The 21,484-nt window shown below is 43.7% G+C and overlaps 1 protein-coding gene across 1 annotated transcript in view; it reads right to left on the reverse strand.

The window, feature by feature from the left end:
• The window catches only part of Nipal2 (NIPA like domain containing 2), a 90,417-nt gene that overhangs the window by 18,528 nt on the left and 50,405 nt on the right, over positions 1-21,484 (reverse strand). Inside the window, exons 4-5 of the mRNA XM_004640061.2 lie at positions 17,721-17,780; positions 8,023-8,144 (exon numbers count right to left, since the gene is read on the reverse strand). Of these exons, the coding sequence (XP_004640118.1) occupies positions 8,023-8,144; positions 17,721-17,780 (182 nt within the window). The remainder of the gene's footprint in view (positions 1-8,022; positions 8,145-17,720; positions 17,781-21,484) is intronic.

Raw genomic sequence — 21,484 nt, forward strand, 5'->3', positions numbered from 1 at the left:
CCCTGCCTCTCTTTCCTTCTTCCCTTCCCTCTCTTCCTTCCTTCCTTCCTTCCTTCCTTCCTTCCTTCCTTCCTTTCTTCCATCCCTCTCCCTCCCTTCTCCCTTCCTCCTTCCCTCGCTCTCTCCCTCCTATCCCTCTCCCTCCCTTCCTTTCTTCCTTGTTTGCAGCTCTCAGTTTGTTCCTGCCTTTGAGCGTTTGCACTGTTGGGACAATGGCTCCTTCTGGTCACTGCTGTCAGCTAGGATCTCACCTCCTCTGAGAGGTCCTTCCTGACCACTTGGATCTAAAGGAGCCACCATGTCACAGCCTGGCTTCAGGCAGCAGCTTTCTCACTGCCTGGTGTCTTTCTTGGTCATACAGTGAGTGTTTTCTGTCTGCCTCCCCCACCAGAATGCCAGCTCAGTGAAAGCAGGGACTCATCTATTCTTCCCACTCTGTCTCCAGTGCTAGCATACAGCCAGTCACTTAATAAGGATTCATGTAATGAATACATAAATTACACCTCAAATTTATTACAAATAACTTAGATACCTAAAGTCTAATAAACTGAAGGTTCATAAACATAGGCGACTGAAAGTCTAAAATGTTCCTACCTTTATAAAAGCTTAGTGTAATTTTGAATTCTTATTTTTGTTTTGAGATTAAAAATATTTGTAGTCCTTATGATAACTTGTAGCCAAGATATTATTATTTTTCTAAGAGATGGTATTCCTGAACTGAAAGCATACACATGAAAGCTTACTTTTCTGACAGCAGACAAATAAAAGTACTTTTTTTTTCTTAAAAATTGTTGGAGGTAGGGCTTTTAGTACTTCCAGGCCTGCACTTCACTCATGAAGCCCTCTTTACCTCAGCTTGTGCGTCCATTGCAATTCAGTTTTGCTCGTTAGTTTGTGCCTTTCTGGAATTCTCCATGGGCCATGGCAAGCAGCAGGTCATGTCTTTCTTGTTTTAAAAGCTTTTCATCTAATAGGGAAGATTAAATCATCCACTGGACTTTTCTTCTCCTGGTAAATCAGACCAATTATTTTCACTTTCCTTATGGGGCTTGTTTGCCAGGACTTTAATTTAATCAAGTCATGCTACAAAGGCAATGAAGGTGCCATCTCTTCGCTTCTGTACAGCTGCCATCAAAACTGACTGCCAGTCTCTTGCACTTCACCTAGTGAAGTGTGTTGGACGCAGTGTGTCCCCAGAGGAGAACAGGGAGAAAGACGCCCGATCCTAGCAGCCCCCAGCCCCAGCCCGGGCTTCTGATCCTGGCCAGCGGCAACCCCAGCGCACTCCCAGCAGCACTGCAGCCGTTGCTGGAGGACGAGAGTTCTTCCCGCGCTGATGCACAGCGCGCAGTGTCTACCTCTGCTTACGTACGGACTATTAACTTTTGTGAGGACGAGCGTAGCTGTCAGTTCTAAGACCTATGTACGCCTTTTCTCCCCTCAAACTCCATCTCTGTGGATTCAGATAAACAAAACGTGTCCTCATTATTCATAGAATGACAAGCGTTGCCCTGGGTTCTCTTTGTGCCAAGAGGTTGCACAGCTCTCCGAGGAGGAAAATACTTTTTTTTTTTTTTTTTTTTTTTTTTTTTGCAGAACTGGGGATTTAACTCAGGCCCTTGAGCTTGCCAGGGAAGCGCTTATTCTACTGAGCCATCTCCCCGCCCCGAGGAAAATACTTGAGAACTAAGAATTAATGTTAATGCTTGCCCAAAACATGAGACAATTATCACCACTAAAGAAGCTGTCATTTCATGGTTGCTGTGGCCCATGAAGAGCCTGCCTGGCCGACTGCTATCTGCGAGGTGAGAGAGAGAGAGAAGCAGCTCTTCATGTGTACACAGGGCACGCCGGGCCCTGTCCCCAGACCTCACGTATCCTGATGCATGTAATCCTCACAGCCACCTCAGGAGCTGGGTGCCACCGCTGTTCCCACTTTACAGGTGACAAAGCTGGGCTCGAGAGGTAAAATGGTGCAGTCCTGGTAGGCAGCATAAAGGTGCCCAAGAAAGCTTTCTAATTCTCCAGAGCCTGCAACTACACTACATTACATGGCAAAGGGGCTCTGCAGGTCCGAGGTGGGCGGTGGACTGTGACACAGAGAACGTATCCTGGATGACATAAGTGAGCCCCACATGTGTCTTTCAAAGCAGAGACCCTTTCCAGGTGGAGCTGGGGGTCCGCTGCAGAAGATGCAAGTCAGGGAAGTCTGGTGATGCTGAAGCCTAGGAAGCAAGGAGATGGATTCTCTCCTGGAGGCTCTGGCAAGGAGCACAGCCTGCCAACACCTTGGTCCTAATGTGGGGAGACCTGGGTTGACGTCTGACCTAGAAAACTGCAGTAAAGCATCTGTGTTGTTTTAGGTCACTAAGTGTGACAACCTGTTGCCAGGGTAATGGAAAACTAATGCAGGTTTTGGTACCTGAAGTCTTTCCAAGGGAGCTGATTTGGGGATTTCTGAGCTGGTGCTCTAACTTAACTAGACTTGAAGGCACCAGTCACCCTGTTTTCAGTGGTGCAAAGGCACTAGCAGGCTCAGGGGTGACTTGGCAACAGAAACACATAATTCTCTACGAAGGCCCCACTTCCAGTACCCAAACCTGAGCCCGAGTTACCTCCTCTAAATTCTTTCTTGAAATCATAGCCTTCAATATGGCTTTTCTGGTCTACAAGACATGAGCTCTGCAGAGGTTCTCTCCAAAGCCAAGTTTGGACAAAGATTTGGTCCTCGATAATCAGCTTCGCTAACTGCTCAGAGAGGTGTTTAGTGAAGTGTGTTGGACGCAGTGTGTCCCCAGAGGAGAACAGGGAGAACAGCCTGCTTTGGAATTCTGGCTCTCCCACTTAATATCTGTGTGATTCTGTGCAAGTTCCTGCCTCTTTGAGGTCTCAGTTTCCCCATCTGTGAGACACAGAGGATCAGTGAGGGTGTGTGTAAAGCTTTTCTGCAGGTAAAACCCCAGATGCAGCTGCAGCCACATCGGACTCCTGCACTGCAGAAATGCCTCTGTGCATGCGCCCCAGTGCTATTTGCACTGGGACAACAAAGCGGAGAACACCAGGCAATAGACATTAATGCTGTATTAAAGCATCCAGCTTTTTCCCTTTAGGTTCTTAACACCTGATGATGGGTTTTGAAACAGGTTTTGCCAGAAAAGCTGACTTAATAATCAGCTTTGGAGTATAGAATTACTCCAAATGACAGGGTTGGCCCTGGCTTCTGTTGACTTAATTTTTTTTTTTTTCAGTCTGGAGGAGAGAAAATGAGCACCATGCAGATTACTTTGTGAAGGATTTTATATTCATAACAGAGGTTTCGATTTGAATAGTCGGTTGGAAAATCTGGGTGGGAAAAATGGCCTGCCAATGAACATGAAGTAATGAGCCTTAGGGCTGTATTTTCTCCTGTGAGTTCTGCAGAACACATTAATAGGTGTTGTTCAGCGCAAGGTCCTTTGAGAAAAGGGCCCTGTGGTCGAAGAGCCCAGTGTATGCAGGACTCACAAAATTAAATGCCTCTCTTTTTCAAGAACTTTTAGCTCCCCACCGGCCAACAGACATGATGGATTCTGCCATGGCCCCCTCAGAGGGACCCTCTTGTGCAGTATCTCTCCAAGCCAGCTTGACCTTGAAACCCTACTCAGCTTGCTGTTTGGTGAGCTCTGGTGAGGAGGACCACCCATCTGTGGAGGCCGACAGGAAGGGCTGTGTGAGTGAGTGAGTGAGTGAAGCACACCTCCTTGTGCCAGGCCTGGTTGACACTGGGTCTCAAACCCTCTACCTGCACCAGGAGACCAGACCAGAGGACAAGCTTCCCAGCCATGCTGCAGTGAGCCTTCCACTTAAGGCAAAACTTGAAGGCAGACTGGTCAGGTCCAGGTGAACCCATAAGGAAAGGGATGAACCCATAAGGAAAGGCCAGAGTGTATTGCAATTTCACAATCCTTTTGTTGGGAAATGTTACATTTATTAAGACTTCTACTCTGAGAGGCTGAGGCGGGAGGACCACAAGTTTGAACCGAGTCTGGGCAGCTTAGTGATCTGGGGAGACCCTCTCTCAGGATAAAAAATAAAGGGCTGGTGATGTTGCTCAGTGAGGAGGTCCTAGGCTCAATGTCTAGTATAGGAAGGAAAACCCAGAAACTCTTAAACATCTTTATTCAACTTAGTTATCTGAACAAAATTTGAGCAAAAGGCAATCGAAGTGGCTTTACTTGGTGTAATATACAGATGGGTGAGCGCTTCGTCACACAATTGTCTTGATTGCTGTAATTATGATCTTTGGAGTTGTCCTTTGCATGAGAAGCACAGAGTCTGCCATAGTCAAGAATTAAATGTTAACTACCTACATGTTTATAAGGCTCAAACCAAACTTCAGCTCAAGATCTTGTATATAACGGGCCATTCCTAGTCTTTAGAGATGCAACTATAAAATGGAGTAAGTTCCAGAATAGCACCTCATGATCTATTTTTTTTAGGGTCTAATGCCCATGGTGCTGTTCAAACGAGACTTTATTAGACTTATTTTATGCTATCTTAGAAATATCTGGGATTACTTACATTTTTCTATGTGCTATTTCCTTTTTTATCTTTCTTTGAGACAGGGAGAGAGAGAGAGAGAGAGAGAGAGAGAGAGAGAGATTGAGAGAGAGAGAGAGAGAGAGAGAGAGAGAGATAGTCCCTCCCTCCGGGCTTGAACTGACTTGGTAGCCCAGGGAGGCCTTGAACTTGTAGCAATCCTCCTGCCTCTGCCTCCCAAGTGTGCCACCACATCATTTTTTTTTTCCTTCTTTAAAGGTAGGGTCTCACTAGGTAGCTATTACCTTTATTTATTTATTGTATTTAGGACAGGGTGTACAGGGTCTCAGTGCATAGATCGGACTGCGTAGACCGGATCGTAGTGATCCTTCTGTTTACAGCCTCCCAAGTGCTGGGATTCCAGGTGTGCACCACCAGCCCAGTCTCATTCGCCAGCTCAGTCTGCCCTGGGGGTGGGGCCAGCACAGTAGGCCAGGGGATCGAACTCCCCAGAGTCTGCCTAAGCAGGCACTTTAATCCGCTGAACTATTTGGCTGGCTCTTTCGGTATCTATTTCCTTTCACACATACTTCCAGTATCACGGCACGAGTCTGCAGAAGCACAATCTCCCCCAGAACTGTTCAATTCCTGTTGGGGAAACTCCTCCGCATAATCCCAGGGTCCAACCAGTTGAATGGACGAGTGAGGAAAGGAATTTAAAAGTCGACTTTGGAAAGCGGCAAGATGTGATTAATTTCAGTTATTCTGGTGAAAGTATAGTTTAATAAAAAGTAGTTTTTTTCTTATAAAATGTTGCCTTGGGGTGCTAAAACAGCACAAGACACCTCATCACCAAACAATGCAGTCTATTCCAGGAAATAAGCCTTGATGCATCTTTAATCTCTAAAGGATTAGACCTAGGCTGTTAATTTTCTGGTCACAGGCTATGTCACTCTTCTCTTACTGGAATGAAGAAGTTCTTTTTTGGCCTGCAGGCACAGAGTAGTAATATGTTGGTAGGACTTCAAGTCTGGCCTATCATGAAATATTCAAAACAGCATAAAGAACAGAAGTAAATCACAGAAATTAAAACTCCTTCTAGAGCTTATAACAGATTGATGAAAGATGGGAAGAGACTGCAGACAAGTGGGGAAATAAATGGGGCGGGAAGGAGGGCAAAAAGTGGAAGACCCTGAGCAGGCTAATCTGAGTGGGGAAGTGCAGCCCCAAAAGTTGGAAGGAAGCAGAGGCTAGGGGAAGAGGTGGGAAGCGACAGCTCGGGAAGGCGCAAATGCCCGGGAGGGAAATTTTGAGGTCATGATACCTCTGGCCAAGGTGCTTCGGTGGGCAGGGCATTAGGGCTGACCGCTGACTGACTGAATGACCAACAGTTACTCTTCCTCTGGAGTGGTGCACGGCATGCTGAAGTAGAACCAGCAGTGCACAGGTGAAGCACAACGCAGCCTGTGGAAAGCTTCACCAGGGAGCAGCCGACGGGTAACAGCTTCACAGAAGAGGCTGCACCTCAGCTGCACCTCTGAGAGGAGTTTACAGGAAGCTGGAAGGGATGGAGAGAGGGGTCAGGGAGACAGGGAACTGGACTGGAGGAAGGAACTGCAGACATGATGGCACCAGCTTATGTGGGACACAATGGCACCAGCTTATGTGGCTGGGGACGGCTAAGTGAGAAGTTTTGCCTGTTGGGAGGATACTTACAGTCACAGAGTAGGGGAGCAGTAGGGGAGACAAACTCATTAAGAGGCTGCTACGGTTGTCTGAGCATGAGATGAGGAAGGTGTGAATTAATGCAAGGGCCATGGCAAGGTGAAATAGGCCTCACATCGAAAGGACTTTCAAATATCCAGGAATGGAGGGTGGGATGGAGGGTAGGGAGAAGTCGTGTGCATCTCAGACATTTGATATGGAAGGCTGCCATGGGAAATGTAGGAGAGCAGAGTTTGGGGGCGGAGATCCCGAGTTCAGCTGCCCGAAACATCTGAGAGGAGCATCCAGGCAGGGAGGAGGAATAAGTAGACAGAAGAGGGTGCAGAAAGGGAGGCAGGTCTGGGTCTGGGAGGAGGCTGGAGGGGGGTGAGCGCTTAGGAGAGAAGGCAGCATAAACAGGCCCAGAGGGCTGGCAGAGGAGGAGGAGCCTTGGAGAGCCAAGGGTGGATTGGTCAGAGAGGAACAGGAGGGACAGAAACCACGGTGAAGAAGCCATGGAGAGAGAGAGAGGCTCCAGCTGGTCTACCCAGATGTGGGCATGGATGAACCCTGCACAGGTTTAAGAAGGATTCAGATTTAAAAAAAAAAAATTCTTCTGGGCAATACTCGAAGAGCACAGACTCTAGGACCCAGAGTGTGGTGAAGGAGGAGAGAGTGGAGCTGAGAGGTGGATTGGCCAGTGAGCACACAGGATTCGGGGTCATTTTTCGTGCAAACAGAAGAAGGGAAATAGGACAGTTTATTAAAGGGTGTGTAGACATGAAGGGTTTTTCTTTTCAAACAGGAGAACCTAAGTATTTCTGTAGGGTGAGAGAAGGAGGGAAGAGGCAGACTACATGGTGAAAAGATCTGTGCGTGTTTGTGTGCCATGTCAGAGACGGTGGGATGCAGGGACCAGGAATGGCTGCTGTACCATCCTGGGTTACACCTCAGCAGAGGTCACCAGGAAACAGGTCCCAGTAAATGACAATGTCATATATTTTTAAAAATCCATACTGGGGATTAAATCCAGGGCTTATGCAGGCTAGGCAAGCATGGTACCATGGAACTATATCCCCAGTACTTTTTTTGGTGACAGGATCTCGCTGAGTTATCCAAGGTGGCCAGGCCCTGTGATAGGCGGATTACAGGTCTGCTCCAGGATATTGGGCTTGAATTCTTGGCTTTAACGTCACCCTTTTCATGCCACCCATACAGAGTAGGACCACACTGCTGTGCTTGTTTTAACAACAGATGACTGGTTCAGAGAGTTTTTGGAGATCACTTGGAATTCTAAAAAATGTATGATTCAGTACAGTTTGATTCTTTTTTACAAATTCATTACTATTTTAGCAGTCTAGCTCTTGGTTCAAGTTCCACTAGATGATCCTAGTTTTCTTCTCACAACACCCCCTTTCTAGAATATTCTTATTCTCTAATCTCAGTTGACTTCCTTCACAAGTTACATGTCCACCACTTCGAGCACACTTTCCTTTTCATATTTGCTAGATTATAGCCACCGTGTCCAACAAAACACCCTGATTACTGGCAAATGTCTAAAGCAGCACAACTCATGCTTTCTTTACATGTTGCTCAGGCTGTTATTCTTCCACCATCAGTTGCCTGGATCTCAAAAAGGACTTTTTGGAAGATGCTTCTATAGATGACATAGCATTTCAAAGTACCAATCAAATACAATTATATTTTATAAGTCCCCAGTGTGACAAAAAGAGGTTGTATCAGTTCCCTAACACCTGCAGGTGATGCTGGTCTCAACAGTAAAATGTCTATAGTTCTTACCACATAGACCAGGAACTGCCAGCCAACAAAGTAATACTGTACACTTCTTGCTGAGACAGCCTGAGTTCTGTTTGGAGCAAAGTTCACCAATAAATATGTTCCTGCAATGGCCAATGTCATACCTTAAATAAAACAGAAAAGAAAAACCAAGTTGTCAAGGGGCACTTAAAGGTATGTGTTGACGCAAACATTACTTAGAGATGGAGCATTCGTTGTTAAGGAGTGGATGGCCCCTTCCTATAAAAACAGGATTCGTCAAACCATTGCTAGATAGCATCTCACATTCACCAAAAGGTGCTATCTTCAAAGTAGGGATAAAAGTCCAGGCATGGATGGAGCAGGAAGTAATTTTTGATTTCTCTCTGTTGTCCCAGGTGAATCCTAGCCCCTTGAGGAAGGCTTTCCCAGAAAGTAGAGCAGGTCAGATGATGTGCAGGTGGAGACCTGAAATCTCCTTCATGCTGACTGTTTCCACATGGGCCAGTAAATCAAGGTGGACCTGGGTCCTGGAAGTGAAGTCCACCTACTCACCTCAGCAGCCTGTACACCCACGCGGGTGGTGACATCGCTGGAAACCCTGCCATTCATTGGAGTCCTTTTAGCAGCAGTAATAATGAAGAATGCTGGCCTACATTTTAATTAATCTAATCTAGGATCTAGAATTCCAAGGTCAGCTTAGTAAAAACAAATAATATCGGAAGCCTAATGACAGGAGTGTGTTCCTCTCGTTTTAGCATCATGGAAAATTGAAAATGATGACAGGAACGTGGGTGGGAGGCCTGGCCATCCAAGGCGGGGTGAAAGGAGGACTTGCCTTTCTGATACCTCAAAACTACTTACTTACACATAATTAGCAGCCTGAGAAAAATTGATATAAGTGGCATTTTTCAGATACCACACTTCAAAACATAATCCAGCTCCTTTCAACACTGAGCTCAGCATTGTTGTAGATGTAATTTACAGTCAGCATTGATTCCAACCTGAAACAACTTAGGCAGTGCATAAAAATCTCATGGTTTGAAGGCACCAATTTCTTTATTCCTTTTAACAGCATGATTGACCTTTTGAGTACTAGTTTCTGACAATAAATAGTGTTGGTTTTGCACACAAGCTACACAGTATCTATTCAGGATATTTTAGAAGCCATAAACTTTTTTCTGTAATACTTTGTAAAGACAGATTATATGCATAATTTTATAGCTACTTCTAATGAGAACTTTTATACTAAAAAACAGTATATATTATTAAACACTACAATAAAAACAAAATAATGAAAATCATATAAAGAGCATAGAGGAAAATTACTGGTCATGTCTTTTTCCTTGGGACACAAAGATTATACAATTATTCTGAATTAGGTTCCTAAGGAAGGGATTTTCAAAAGTAGTTTCTAAATAGTGCGTAGGGAGTACTGTGAAGCCATTGAATATATTGTTAAACAGCCTCAGACACTTTAGTTTCTTTTATAAAATCGAAATTTCTTACTTAAATAAGCTACTCCAACAAACTTTCTTCATTTCACCTAGAGTCACCTGATATTCCTGTGCTTTAGTTTAATTTTGAGTTGGTGATACATGTATGTGGCACAAATCCCAGAGGTGCAGAAAGGTGACAGTGCAAAGTTCGGTGTCTCTCACACCCTGATGGTCCCAGTCCCCCTCCCTAAGGTGAACTAGCACTGCTAGTTCCAAAGGCTGCTTTTTTTTAAAAAGATGTTTTATGCATGCAGCGTGCAAGTGCAAGAGTTTTGTTTGTTCCACACAAAACCATATATGTACTGTTCTGTGTTTTTCTCCACTGGACATCTCAGAGGAGACGTAGGGAGGACTCATCCTTTTAAGTCTGCATAGTATTTCATTATACGGAGAAAGTATTATTTAACTTACTATTCAGTCTTATCTCTTTTGTTTCCCAGCACATTCCTCCCTGTTTCACCTGGACTTCCACATCTGCCTTTTGTGCACCCCTTGATTAATGGTTATCTTCATTGCATTTCAAAGCTAAAAATAAATAAAATGCCTGATTGTTTTGCAACCAAACTTTCAAAGTCCCTTTTCACACATACTATTTCGTTTGCCCAAAGAAGTGATATGGACATATCAGATGCCAAAGGGAGAAGGCAGCAGGATGTGCTCCTGGACCACTGATGTGGTTATGTTTTGGGTCAAGCCTTGGATCCCACCATTCTAATCCAAGCTGAAATTGCCTCTGACAAATTCAAGTTTCACTGCTACTTGCTAGCCGGACACTCAGACGAGCTACTGACTCAGCTACAAGTCAGTCTCCTCTGTAGGTATGAGCTAAGTCACCATACCCCAGGAATTCAGCTCTGTAAGAGGTCACTCTGGGCAGCAGAATACTCTTGGAAGCTCACCTGGATGTCGGATGTGACAGAAGACCCAGGACAGATCCCTGTCAGGATGCTGACTGCCTGCCATGACTCCACGGCCATCTCAGTTCTGCCTAAAGTTGATCTATAACTGCATCTCTAATAGTATAGCCCAGAGATGAGCAGGGACCGTTACTGGGGCTGCCTGCAAGGAGGCAATGACCCACCTTGAGAATGGAAGGTGTAGCAAGTGACTTCTCCTTGCTTAGTGAAGACTACTCCCATTGGTCTTGAAAGAAAATTGAAGGAGAGAAATGGCTTGATATTCATGGAGCCCAGAGAAGCAAATATGGCAGCACTACTCTGCCCACAGCCAACCTCAAGAACTGGTGCATAAGGCAATGGCATCTGGACACTCGAGGGACGTGGACGCAGAGCAGCCACGCAGCTGAGGGCAAGCTGCATGTGGCAGCTCAGGTCTGGAGCTGGACGCCACCCACAATTCAAGGGTGCGGCCCATCCTTGTCCCTCACCCACACTGCCACCAATTCCATTTTCTCACCAAGTACAACTCAAGTTACTTAAAAGCGGGCTGGAGGGAACTTCACATTTCACGTTATCTTTATACAATATACAAATAATGACGTCTCTTCCTTTAAACTTGTCCTTTGTATACAACAGGTATACAAGCAAGTCCTTGCTCTTTGCCATGATAGACTAGGTATCCTGGGAGGGGATGTGACATGGAACAGTAACACTTGCACTTAAGACATATTCTCAAAATAGACAAGTATAGCTGACAAATTAAATTGTGCTGCTAATAAAAACTGCAATAGATAATAATACTCTGAGCCACATTCTAAATGCTTCATATATTACTAATTTTATCCTTATAACAAATTCTTTGTGAATGAAGGGTATATTCCAAGATCTCTGAAATCTCAGATAGTACCAAACCCTACATATATTGGATTTTTCTCAGCAGGCACATAACTATGATAGTTTAATTATAAATTAGGCACAATAAACTATGAACCACAATCAATAATAAAATAGAATGATTATAATGATATACTTTCATAAAAGTTATTTAAAATTATTGAGTTATTTCTGGAAGTTTATATTTCATATTTTGGTTGGTAGTTGATCATGACAACTAACATCACAGAAAAAAAAGTGTGGATAAGGAGGACTCCTGTTTATTACTATGTAATTACACTAATAAACATATACTATGTAGAATTCATGCAGTATATAATATGTAATGTGTACAACATATAATATATACACTCAAACTACTACTGTCCGCATTTGACAAATGAAGGATCTAAGTCACAAAGGGAAAGACTTTTGCCTGGGAGTTTTCAGCTATGAAGTAGAGTACTTGGACTAGAACTCAGGTAGTCTTTTTTTTTTTTTTTTTTTTTGAGACAGGGTCTTGCTACACAGTTCAAACTGGCCCTGTGCTCAGTTTATAGCCCCCAAGCTGATCTTGGACTCACAGCAATCCTCCTGTCTCAACCTTCCTGGCATTACAGGCATGTACTGGTAGGTTCTAGGGCTGGAATGGCACCCCTAGGGGCCCAGGGCAGCTTGGCATGCAGATCTGGGGATTGAACTCTGGACCTTGTGCTTGCCAGGTAGGTGCTTATGCCTCCGAGCTATCTCCCCAGTCCTATTTTCTTATCAGTTATATTCTAGCCTTTGCATTAATGAGGGATCAGGCTGCTGAATAGAAAGCTTGGGGCTGTGCAGTCTACGGGAGTCCACAGGAGTGGAGCCCCTGCGGCCACCCAGAGTATAAGCTAGCAGGACAGAAGGAACTGATTCCGACTGGCAGAGGTTCTTGGGCTCTGGACTAGTCTTATGGAGTTTCTGGCTCTGAAGTTCCTTTAGCAGATCATTCCCAAATTGGGTTTTCTTGTAACTAGTTTCAGATGGATGTCCCACCAGAAAGGTCCAAAAGCAAAGTCCATTTGGAAGAGGTGAGTTAAGCAAATAAGTGGTTCCACTGACAGACCTCTTAGGCCCGCTAATGTGGCAATGTCCACCATGAACTGCTGAGAGACGGTGCTTATTATGTTTTCCATAATTTCTAAATTTTCTATGGCCCATCTATATTGTCTTGAAGTCATGTTTTGGGGATTTTTTTTTTAAATCTAGAGGATATACTTGCTATTGAACTGGACCTGGCTGTGAGATTACAGCCTTTGTTTTGGGAGGCTATTGTTCTATTGTAAAAGTGTCTGATACACACTTGCAGGCAGGAAGGAAGTTAACTGTGATTGGAGGGAACCGGGACTGGACTCAGGATCATCCTGGTGCTGCTGCAGTTTCCCAGCTGCCCCAGCCTGCTGAGCTCCAGCCGTAGGCGGGCCTGGTGTTTTATGACTGGCGTGTGCAGCTCTTTCTTGCTCAGCATCCTGTTTTCTGGACTGCTTTTTGATGAAATCTCAAATTTTGTCCCCATTCTACCTAGTTGGATGCCAGGTATTATTTAGTTTTTACTTTTTTGTGGTACCAGGGATCGAACTCGGGACCTTGCACTTGCCAGGCAGGTGCTTATGCCACTGAACCATCTCCCTGGTAATGCCTGCTATAATTAACTACCTATTTTCCAGTTTGTAGAACCTACATTGACCTGATTTCTGGGAGCCTTCAGAGTTTTTTCAGCTAACCTGACTCCAAAACCTATCTGGCTCATTTGGTCCTTATAAACACATCTCCTGATCCATGGGATTCCAATAAATGCTTTTGTGGGATGCCAGGGGCCACAGAATTAACTGGACTTCTCGGCACCAGACCACTTAGAAATGCCCTTTTAGAAGTACAGTCATTCCAGGTTTCTTGGGCTCATGACAGTCAAGATCAAAGGAGTCTGGGAGCGCTCAATAATTCAGTGAATCCAAAGAGCTCTGGATCTGCTGTTGCAAAGACTACTATTGTTCACTAGCTCTGAAACCAAAATGTCCAACCTGCCCCTCAATTGGAATGATGCTTTATTCAGCAGTATTCTAGGCACTGGACCCAACCCATGCTGGCTTCGAGTGTGTGCAAAGGCTGGGGGAGGCCTTTATTTCACTATTAAAGTCATGACTTCCCATGGAAGGAAATCTTTGAAGGTGACTTGATGCAACCTAGTTCTTGTCTCTGGGCAATGCTGCTGAGCTGACTGTAATTTTTATTTGCATGATGACATTATCTGGGCTTAAATCAATGAGGATCTCACAGACTATTAGATTTGATACTTTTGATGATGGAGGGAGAAGAAAGGGGAAAACACTAGAGCTTTTGGCTGGTTGGAGGGAGAGAAACTGGTGTTTTAAAAAGGAAAAATAATCATTAAAATAATTTAAAATTATTAATCCACTAAGAGTCAGAGCAGAGTCCAGAGCTTGTCAGTGAGTTAATAATAGCTGGCTATTCCCTTCCGACAGCGCTTTTGTGAGTTCATTTTTTTAAAAGGCTAGTGGTGAAAAGCTTCATAGCCACAGAACAGCATTTGGCAATAAATTAGTTCAGCTTGTTTCCACATGGCCCAGAAATCTTCATTTGTTCCACCATGAAAAAAAACTTTCATTTGCTTCAAGTAGGGGAAAACAAATGATTTTCCTTCTCACGTTCTGACAATTTAATTTTTAGCATGCTCATATGTTAATCTTTAAAAAACACCACTAACTATTCTTTTCCCTATTTGGTTTTAGTCCCTGTAAAGAAAAAAGAAAGGTGGGGATATATTTTGCTTTAGCAGAAAGAGCTAAATTTTCTCAAGGCAATAGCAGCAAAGGTCCAAAGCAAACACATATGCTTCAACACATCATTGAGTGAGGTTGGAAGCGTCCTTGCCTAGGTATGAAATGAATCATGACATCTCAAATGACGATAATCTTGCGATGTTCCTCAATGGAAGACAGGGAATGAATAGGAGTAAAAAATCCTAGTTCATTATCATGACACCACTGTAAAGGTAAGAATGGATTGCTTAGACTGATGGTGGTGTGATTTATCACTCAGATAGTCCTCCTCAAAAAGCATTCAGTTAGGAAGGCAAAAACAAAAACAAATCAGAGTTGTGGGACATATTTGCCAGATTACTAAAGTTTGAAAAATAACCTAAGTAAGGTATTTTTTTCTTTGTTTTCTGACTAACTAGCAGAGTGCAGCGGTGGGTGATTACAGTAGTAGTAGTACTAACAGGTAACATTTTTTGAGCACTTAGTATGGGATAGACCCTGCTTTAAGAATTTTAATATAGGAACTCATTTAATGCTGGAAGGTAGTAATATTACCATCATTTTACAGAGGAGGAAACTGAGATTCACAGAGCTTTTTTGGTGGTGTCACGAAGGTCACTCAGCCTGCTGATACTAGAGATTCACACCCAACCATTCTAATCTAGCTCTTTTAGGTTCCCATTGTCAGAACACAGATCTGTTGCCTACTAATTAGATGATACTGAGCAAGTTATTTAACCAAAGTATCAAACTGTGCTATTTATTTATTTATTTGGTACAGGGTCTTGCTACACAGCTTAGACTCGTAATGATCCTCCGGCACAGTGCGCCCAGGGCTCTGGCGCCAGCACAGCATGTGGCACTGGGAATCCAAGCCCAGTTCCTTGAGCTTGCCAGGCAGGTGCTCAGACTGCTGCGGTATCTCCCCAGCCCCAAATTTTGCCTCTTTAAATGTGTTGTTCATACATTTAAATAATACAATCCATATAAAATACAACAGAATACCTGACACAAGTGCTTTGTTTTTGGTATCAAAGTACGGAAAAATCTAAGATTCCTAAAGAATTAACTTGAGATTTTATTTTGTTGGTTTGTTTGCGTGTGTGTGTGTGTGTGTGTGTGTGTGTGTGTTGCCCATTCCTTATGTTACATTGTTAGTATTACCTCTTGGGTATTGCTTAGGAATGGAGATGATCATAGTCATTATAGCAGTTGTAGGGAGGGCATTTTACACTTCTCCAACTGCTTTTATATGGATTATCAAATTTGATCCTCAAAACATTTCATGTATTTGTCAGCAAACAGAGGCTTTGAGATGTTAAATTATACTAAGTTGGCCACATAGTCCATAGCAGAGGTTGAATCCAGATGCATTTTTTTTTAAAAGAGAACTCAATTTACCTTTCTACACCTCTGTTAACACTTCCTGTGTCATGCCCTTTGTGTGCCCTCTACCATGTCCTTAGATGTGGCCTATGCCTGTCCTTTGTAGCTGTCAAACCAATTCAAATGATACCTCTGCTTTAAAACAATCTTCTTGGGCTGGCCAAATAGCTCAGCGGGTTAAAGTGCCTGCAAGCAGGTGCAGGTGCCAGGGGTTCGTCCCTGGGCCTGCCTTGCCGGCCCCACCCCTGGGGCACACTGAGATGGCAATTGAGACTGGGTGTGGTGCACACGCCTGTAATCCCAGCTCTTGGGAGGCTGTAAACAGGTGGATCGCTATGATTCTGATCTAGTAGTGAGACCCTGAACACCCTGTAGACATCTCTATCTCTACCTCTACCTCTACCTCTACCTCTATCTATCTATCTATCTATCTATCTATCTATCTTCTCTGATCTTCCCAGCCAGAGCTATTTCTCTTTACCCTAGTGGTTCTCAGCTGAGGAGGACTTCACCTTAGAGGACATCTGTAACACCTAGAGACAGTTTTGGTTGGCTGACTATGGCGGAGACCATTGGAAGCATTGCGTGGGAGAAGGACTGAGGATGAAACACCCTACAGGTAGGGGACAGGCAAGCCCCTACAAGGAAACGTTATCCACCCCAAAATGTTAGGGCTGACACTCAGAAACACCGTTCTGAACTACAGGCTCATGGCTCATGCTTTTAAAAACTTATTTATGAATATATTTTAGCATTGACTATAAATTATTTCAGGGCAGAGATCCAGTTGTAATTATATTTTGATCATTAATGTCCAAGATAACTAGTAAATTCTCCATTGTCTCCATTGTATTCTCTCATTAAATTAGATTAACATCAATAATCAACTATTAACAACAAACAGTGACAGATGCTCAGTAAAAGGATTCAAAGTTTCCTTAAAGCCAAACAGGGAGGTAGGTGGCCTTTTGCACATGGGAAGGGGACCCAGGGATGCAGATAGAAGAAAGAGAGGTGAGGGAAAAAGAAGTGAAAAGAATGAAGGTGCCACACGCGTGTGTGCCAACTTGCCACGAGGAACGTATTCATGATATGTCACAGTTACGTGCTAATAAAAAAAAGTTCCTTAAGACATTTATAAATGGAAAAAAGGGTAGGACCTACATTTTTTAATTTATACAACTCAGGCCCTGCTCATTTTTACTTCTGATTTCATATGACTTCCTCAAATGATTCCATAAACCACAACATATAAAATACAGTATAGAAAAATAGTACGTTGGAAGAGATACACTTCACATATGAATGCATTTAGGAAAACATTTTAACCATGAAAAATTTGACAATGTTGACTAAAAACTCTACTAGCAGAATCAAACCAAAGAAGAAAAGAAAAAGTGAAAACACTTTCAAGACACTAGGCTCAAGGGAAACTTGATCAGGGAAAACAAATGCTCAACATACCAACACTGGTGTCACATTTAGAGCTCATGGTTTTAGAAAATATGATCTCCCTGGAAGAGGGGAGGCATTGTTTTATTTAAAGTGCCTAAAGTATCTGTATTCATTACCATATGTCAGCAGCAATTCACACAGAGTTTTGTCAGGGAACAAAATATGAATCTTTATAATTCTTCTCACCAGTGATATTTTCAACAAAAGCAAGAAGATACAATGAATAAAGATAACATGGATGTATAACAGAAGTCTTTCTTAGAGCCAGGAAGGCTACTGTTACTTTCTATTAATAACTGTATTTCCAAAATAACAATCTGGCAAGCAAGCAACCTTCTGTGTTACTTTTAGCAGGAGCTAAATACAATAGGTAGTTTTAGGAGCAAAACACAATAGGCCAGTTACTTGGTGCACTTACATGGTTTTCATTTTTATGCATTAGAAATGTAACAATAAAAAAATAAATGTAACAGTACGTTGAGTGTGTCCTTTGAAGTACAGCAGTCTATTAGGTAACAGGTATTTTGCTTAATTTTATTATCTTCATAAAAGTTTTATGTTAATAAAATACTATGACAAAAACAGTAATTTGCTATAGACAATAACATAGTGATCAGAATGCAAATGGAAATTTTTTATGCGAGATGAACTGGCAGCTCCAAAATAGAAGTTTGTTCACCCCAAAAGGAGAATTTGCATCCATTTCAGTATTTTTTTCTGTTCTTAAAGCACATACTTTTTAATGGACAGTGTTGTTTCCTGATCATGTAATGTTACAGTTAATAATTACTCACCAAGTATATCTGAAGCTCTCAAATTTTCTTTTAGAAACATAACAGAAATAATGGCACTACCTGTAAAGAAAATGGCCATTAGTGGGAGTTTGATATAAAAACATGTATTATGCAGTGTCATGTGAAAGAAGTTGAACTTTCTGTGTCTTCTGCCTGACCACTGTGTCCTGAACAGGGACATCCGGCAATTGTGGCTATAAAAATGTCTTTCTTCTCCTTGGTGGCTGGAGATCGTGGAAACTGGCCTAATTTACAAAGGACCTGGGACAACATGTCTGGGATCACGCCTGGTACATAGGCAGGGACTGATAAAAGTTCAGTCAGTGACTGAATGAAAGGAAGGAAGGAAGGGAAAAAAGAAAAGAAGGAAGAAAAAAAAGAAAAAGGCAGGGTATAAGATATAGGAAAGGATGGGAATGCAGGAAGAGGAAAGGGAAGGAAAGAAAAGAAAAGAGGGAGGGGCTGGTGAGATGGCTCAGTGGTCTAAAGCACCTACTTGGAACAAGCTTGGCAAAGCACAGGGACCGCGGTTCAATCCCCCAGCACCACATGCCAGCCAGCCGCGCCCCCTGGTGGGCTGAGCTGACCACACACACACACACACACACACACACACACACACACACACACACACACATAATTTAAAAAAAAAAAAAAAGGAAAGAAAAGAGGGAAAGAACTTCATGCCCCAAACAGAAGCTCATTCATTCCCAGCATCTACCCCACATGTCCTACTTCAACAACTCCTCCACTCTCTCAGAAGATCAGGATCTGGGGCTCTCCCTCCACCCCCTTTCTGTCCGTGCCACACCCGCAGGCTTGGCTCTGCGCTTTGCCCCAGCTCACCTTCTTCATTCTCTAGCACTGCCCCAGCTCAGGCCGGCTTGGGGCTGGCTTGGACGGTCCTCACGAGGCCTTCTGGACCGCTCACTTCTCTCCCTCCCCCGCCGCTCCCCCAAAGTAGCCTTGGGAAATGCAAAGGTAGTGTAAGCCCAAGCTTTCAAATCTCCTCATGGCCTCTTGTCATCCATAAGGCCAAGGCCCCAGTGAGCATGACATTCAAAACAGCCACTGTGTTTCTCCTGCCACATCGGCCTTTCATCTCTTTCACATTCTAAGCTCAGCCCTACTGAAATAAGTAACCGTGACTCCCGGGATCCACCAGGCAGCTCCATGACCACGGCTTTCACAAGGGCGGCTTTGCCCCCATTGTGTGATCAACTCTAGCCCCAGTTTCTGCAAGTTGGGCTGACCACAGATGACCCTTATGCTGGGATAACTTCTACACATGATTTTCATTATACCTGGGATTTACTTGCTTGTTTTTATCCAAATGACTGTTAGCTCCCTAGAGCCTTACAGATGTCTTCCTATTAGCTTACGCTCTCTAGCATGCAGCTAGTGTCCAGCAGGCAGTATTTATTCCATGAAATGGAAAGTGTTTGTGGAATCTCAGCCTTGCAATTTCTAGCCCGTGTGATGTTTCGGAGCTTCCTTGTCATGACTCATGCCTCTGGACTTTTTGTTCTGCCTAGCTGCGCCACGGCCTGCCACTGGGGCTTCAGGGACAAGGAATAAACTGAACTCGTTCCTCTCATGGGACTATTCTGAATATGGGCATTAGAGAACTAAAACTGTGGTAATAAAAAATGCACAAGATAATTCGCAGTTTACATTTCGAACAGAAATTACTAGCTGAGTTTTTGAAAAGTAAAAGTAGAGGCAAGAAAAATTTCATAAAGTAATTCATCATCTAGCAAAGACTGAAGTTAAGGTGCTGTTTTTATTCCCCTTTAGTGAAGATTAATCTATTGTACTTTTTCTCAGTGTCCATATTCAAAACAATTTGCCATGTCCTTAAGAATTCCTCAGAGACAAGTAATTCTAATGTCTGCATATAATCCACTAGATGGATGCTGTAATCAGCTTTGAGTATGACTATGTTTGGTATTCTGGCAATCTACTTAAACTAACACATCGACACCAGAAATCTTCATTTAAGATAAGCTGAGCTGCTGTTCTTTCCCACCGTCTTTTCCTCATTCTAGTTGTTTTTTTTTTTTTCACTGAAGTAAGGACAATTTATTGTTTTTATGTACAGAAAACTCAAGAGTATGCTTAGCCCAGTTTAGTGGCAAGCTCTTTAGCCTTTGCTTTTTCCAGCTTGGCAATACGATCCACAGATTTTGGATCCAGAATGTTGCCTCCCCAGTAATGGTGGATCTCATCGTATCTGTCATTGTAGTTGGTCCTGATGGCCTCCACCAGCTTAGCCAGAGTGCCTTTGTCTTCCAAGTTGACTTGTGTGAAGGCGACAGTGGTACAGGTCTTCCTGTGGACCAGATGCCCCAGCCTGGCCTTCCCCTTGATGATGCAGTAAGGGACTCCCATCTTGCGACACAGGGCAGGCAGGAACACGACCAACTTGGTGGGTCTACGTCATGTGCAATCACCACAAGCTGAGCCTTCTTGTTCTCTATCAGAGTGGTGACAGTGTTGACACCTGCTCTGATTACCGGTGGCCTCTTAGAGGGGACATTCCCTTTGCTAGCAGCTTTTTTTCTCTGCCCAGGACAATAGCCTCTGCTTCTTCTCTTGCTTGGTCTCTGGTCTGTATTTGTGGGCAAGCTTAAGCAGCTGGGTAGCTGTTTGGCGGTCCAAGGCCTGGATGAACTGGTTAATCGCAGGGGGCACCTTCAGCCATTTGTACAGGATGGCCCTCTGTCGCTGCAGCTGGATGTAGCAGGGCCATTTGACAAAGCGGGTGAGGTCTCTCTTGGGCTGGATGTCCTGTCCAATGCCAAAAAATTCTTTGGCCTCTTCTCAGACAGGGGATTTACCACCTTCTTGGCCTCCTGCTTCTTCACAACAGCAGGGGCCGGGGCCACCTTCTTGCCCTTGGCCTTCTTCCCTTTCGGCATCTTGGCCGGCTGACAGAAAAAGCTCATTCTAGTTTTTTGAGTTGACCTTTGACACTGAAAACTTTTCTGGGCAGATAACTCCAGGGAAGGAAGTTTCACACGTAATAAACAGCCCAGAAAGTGTCCAAGTGTGCTCAACTAGGTCTAAAATGTCAGAGTGAGATTTCCTGTGGATAAACTAATGTGTGGGTACGTAGCCTATTAACTGAAGAATTGAGCTTGGGATATGTATAAAAATGCATGAAAATTTTCTATTTCAGGTTTGGACCAAAATAAGTCAGGAAAACTAACTTCACATGTTAGAACATTAAAAAGGGCATAAAATCTAAGAAACTTGCCACACGTCCTTCCCCGACTGCTTATGTAATGAGGCAACAAGGGTTTCCAAGTGGAAAGAGATTTACACAAAAATACACCAGATGCATTCCCTGAAAGCCACTCTTGAGATGGCTGACACCTCACAGCACAGGTGTCCAGATAAGAGGAGAGATGTGGCCTTCCTGGACTGAGGACCTTTGGGGTAGAAGGAGACCGAGATGTCCACCCAAGGTCCTAGATGGGCCTAGGAAGCTGACGTGCAGACGGTTGCTGGCACATTCGCTCTTGGATCCACTCCTCCAACAACCCTTCCTTCAGGCAGAGCAGAGGCCAGGGTCCAAATTTCTCCTCTTCTGCCAGAGCGCTTTCTAGGGAAATGCTGGTATTTCCCTTGAAGTAGAACAGACATAATTTCCCTTTGCTTTTGCTGCTAAGCCACAGGCCTGAGAAAAATTTTATTTTCAGAAGGATGAGGGGGAAATGTTACATGGGAAATAATTTAGTGGATGAAAGCAAAAAAACAAA

Source organism: Octodon degus, unplaced genomic scaffold (genome assembly GCF_000260255.1).
Source record: "Octodon degus isolate 3935 unplaced genomic scaffold, OctDeg1.0 scaffold00118, whole genome shotgun sequence".
NCBI classification, from domain to species: Eukaryota; Metazoa; Chordata; class Mammalia; order Rodentia; family Octodontidae; genus Octodon; species Octodon degus.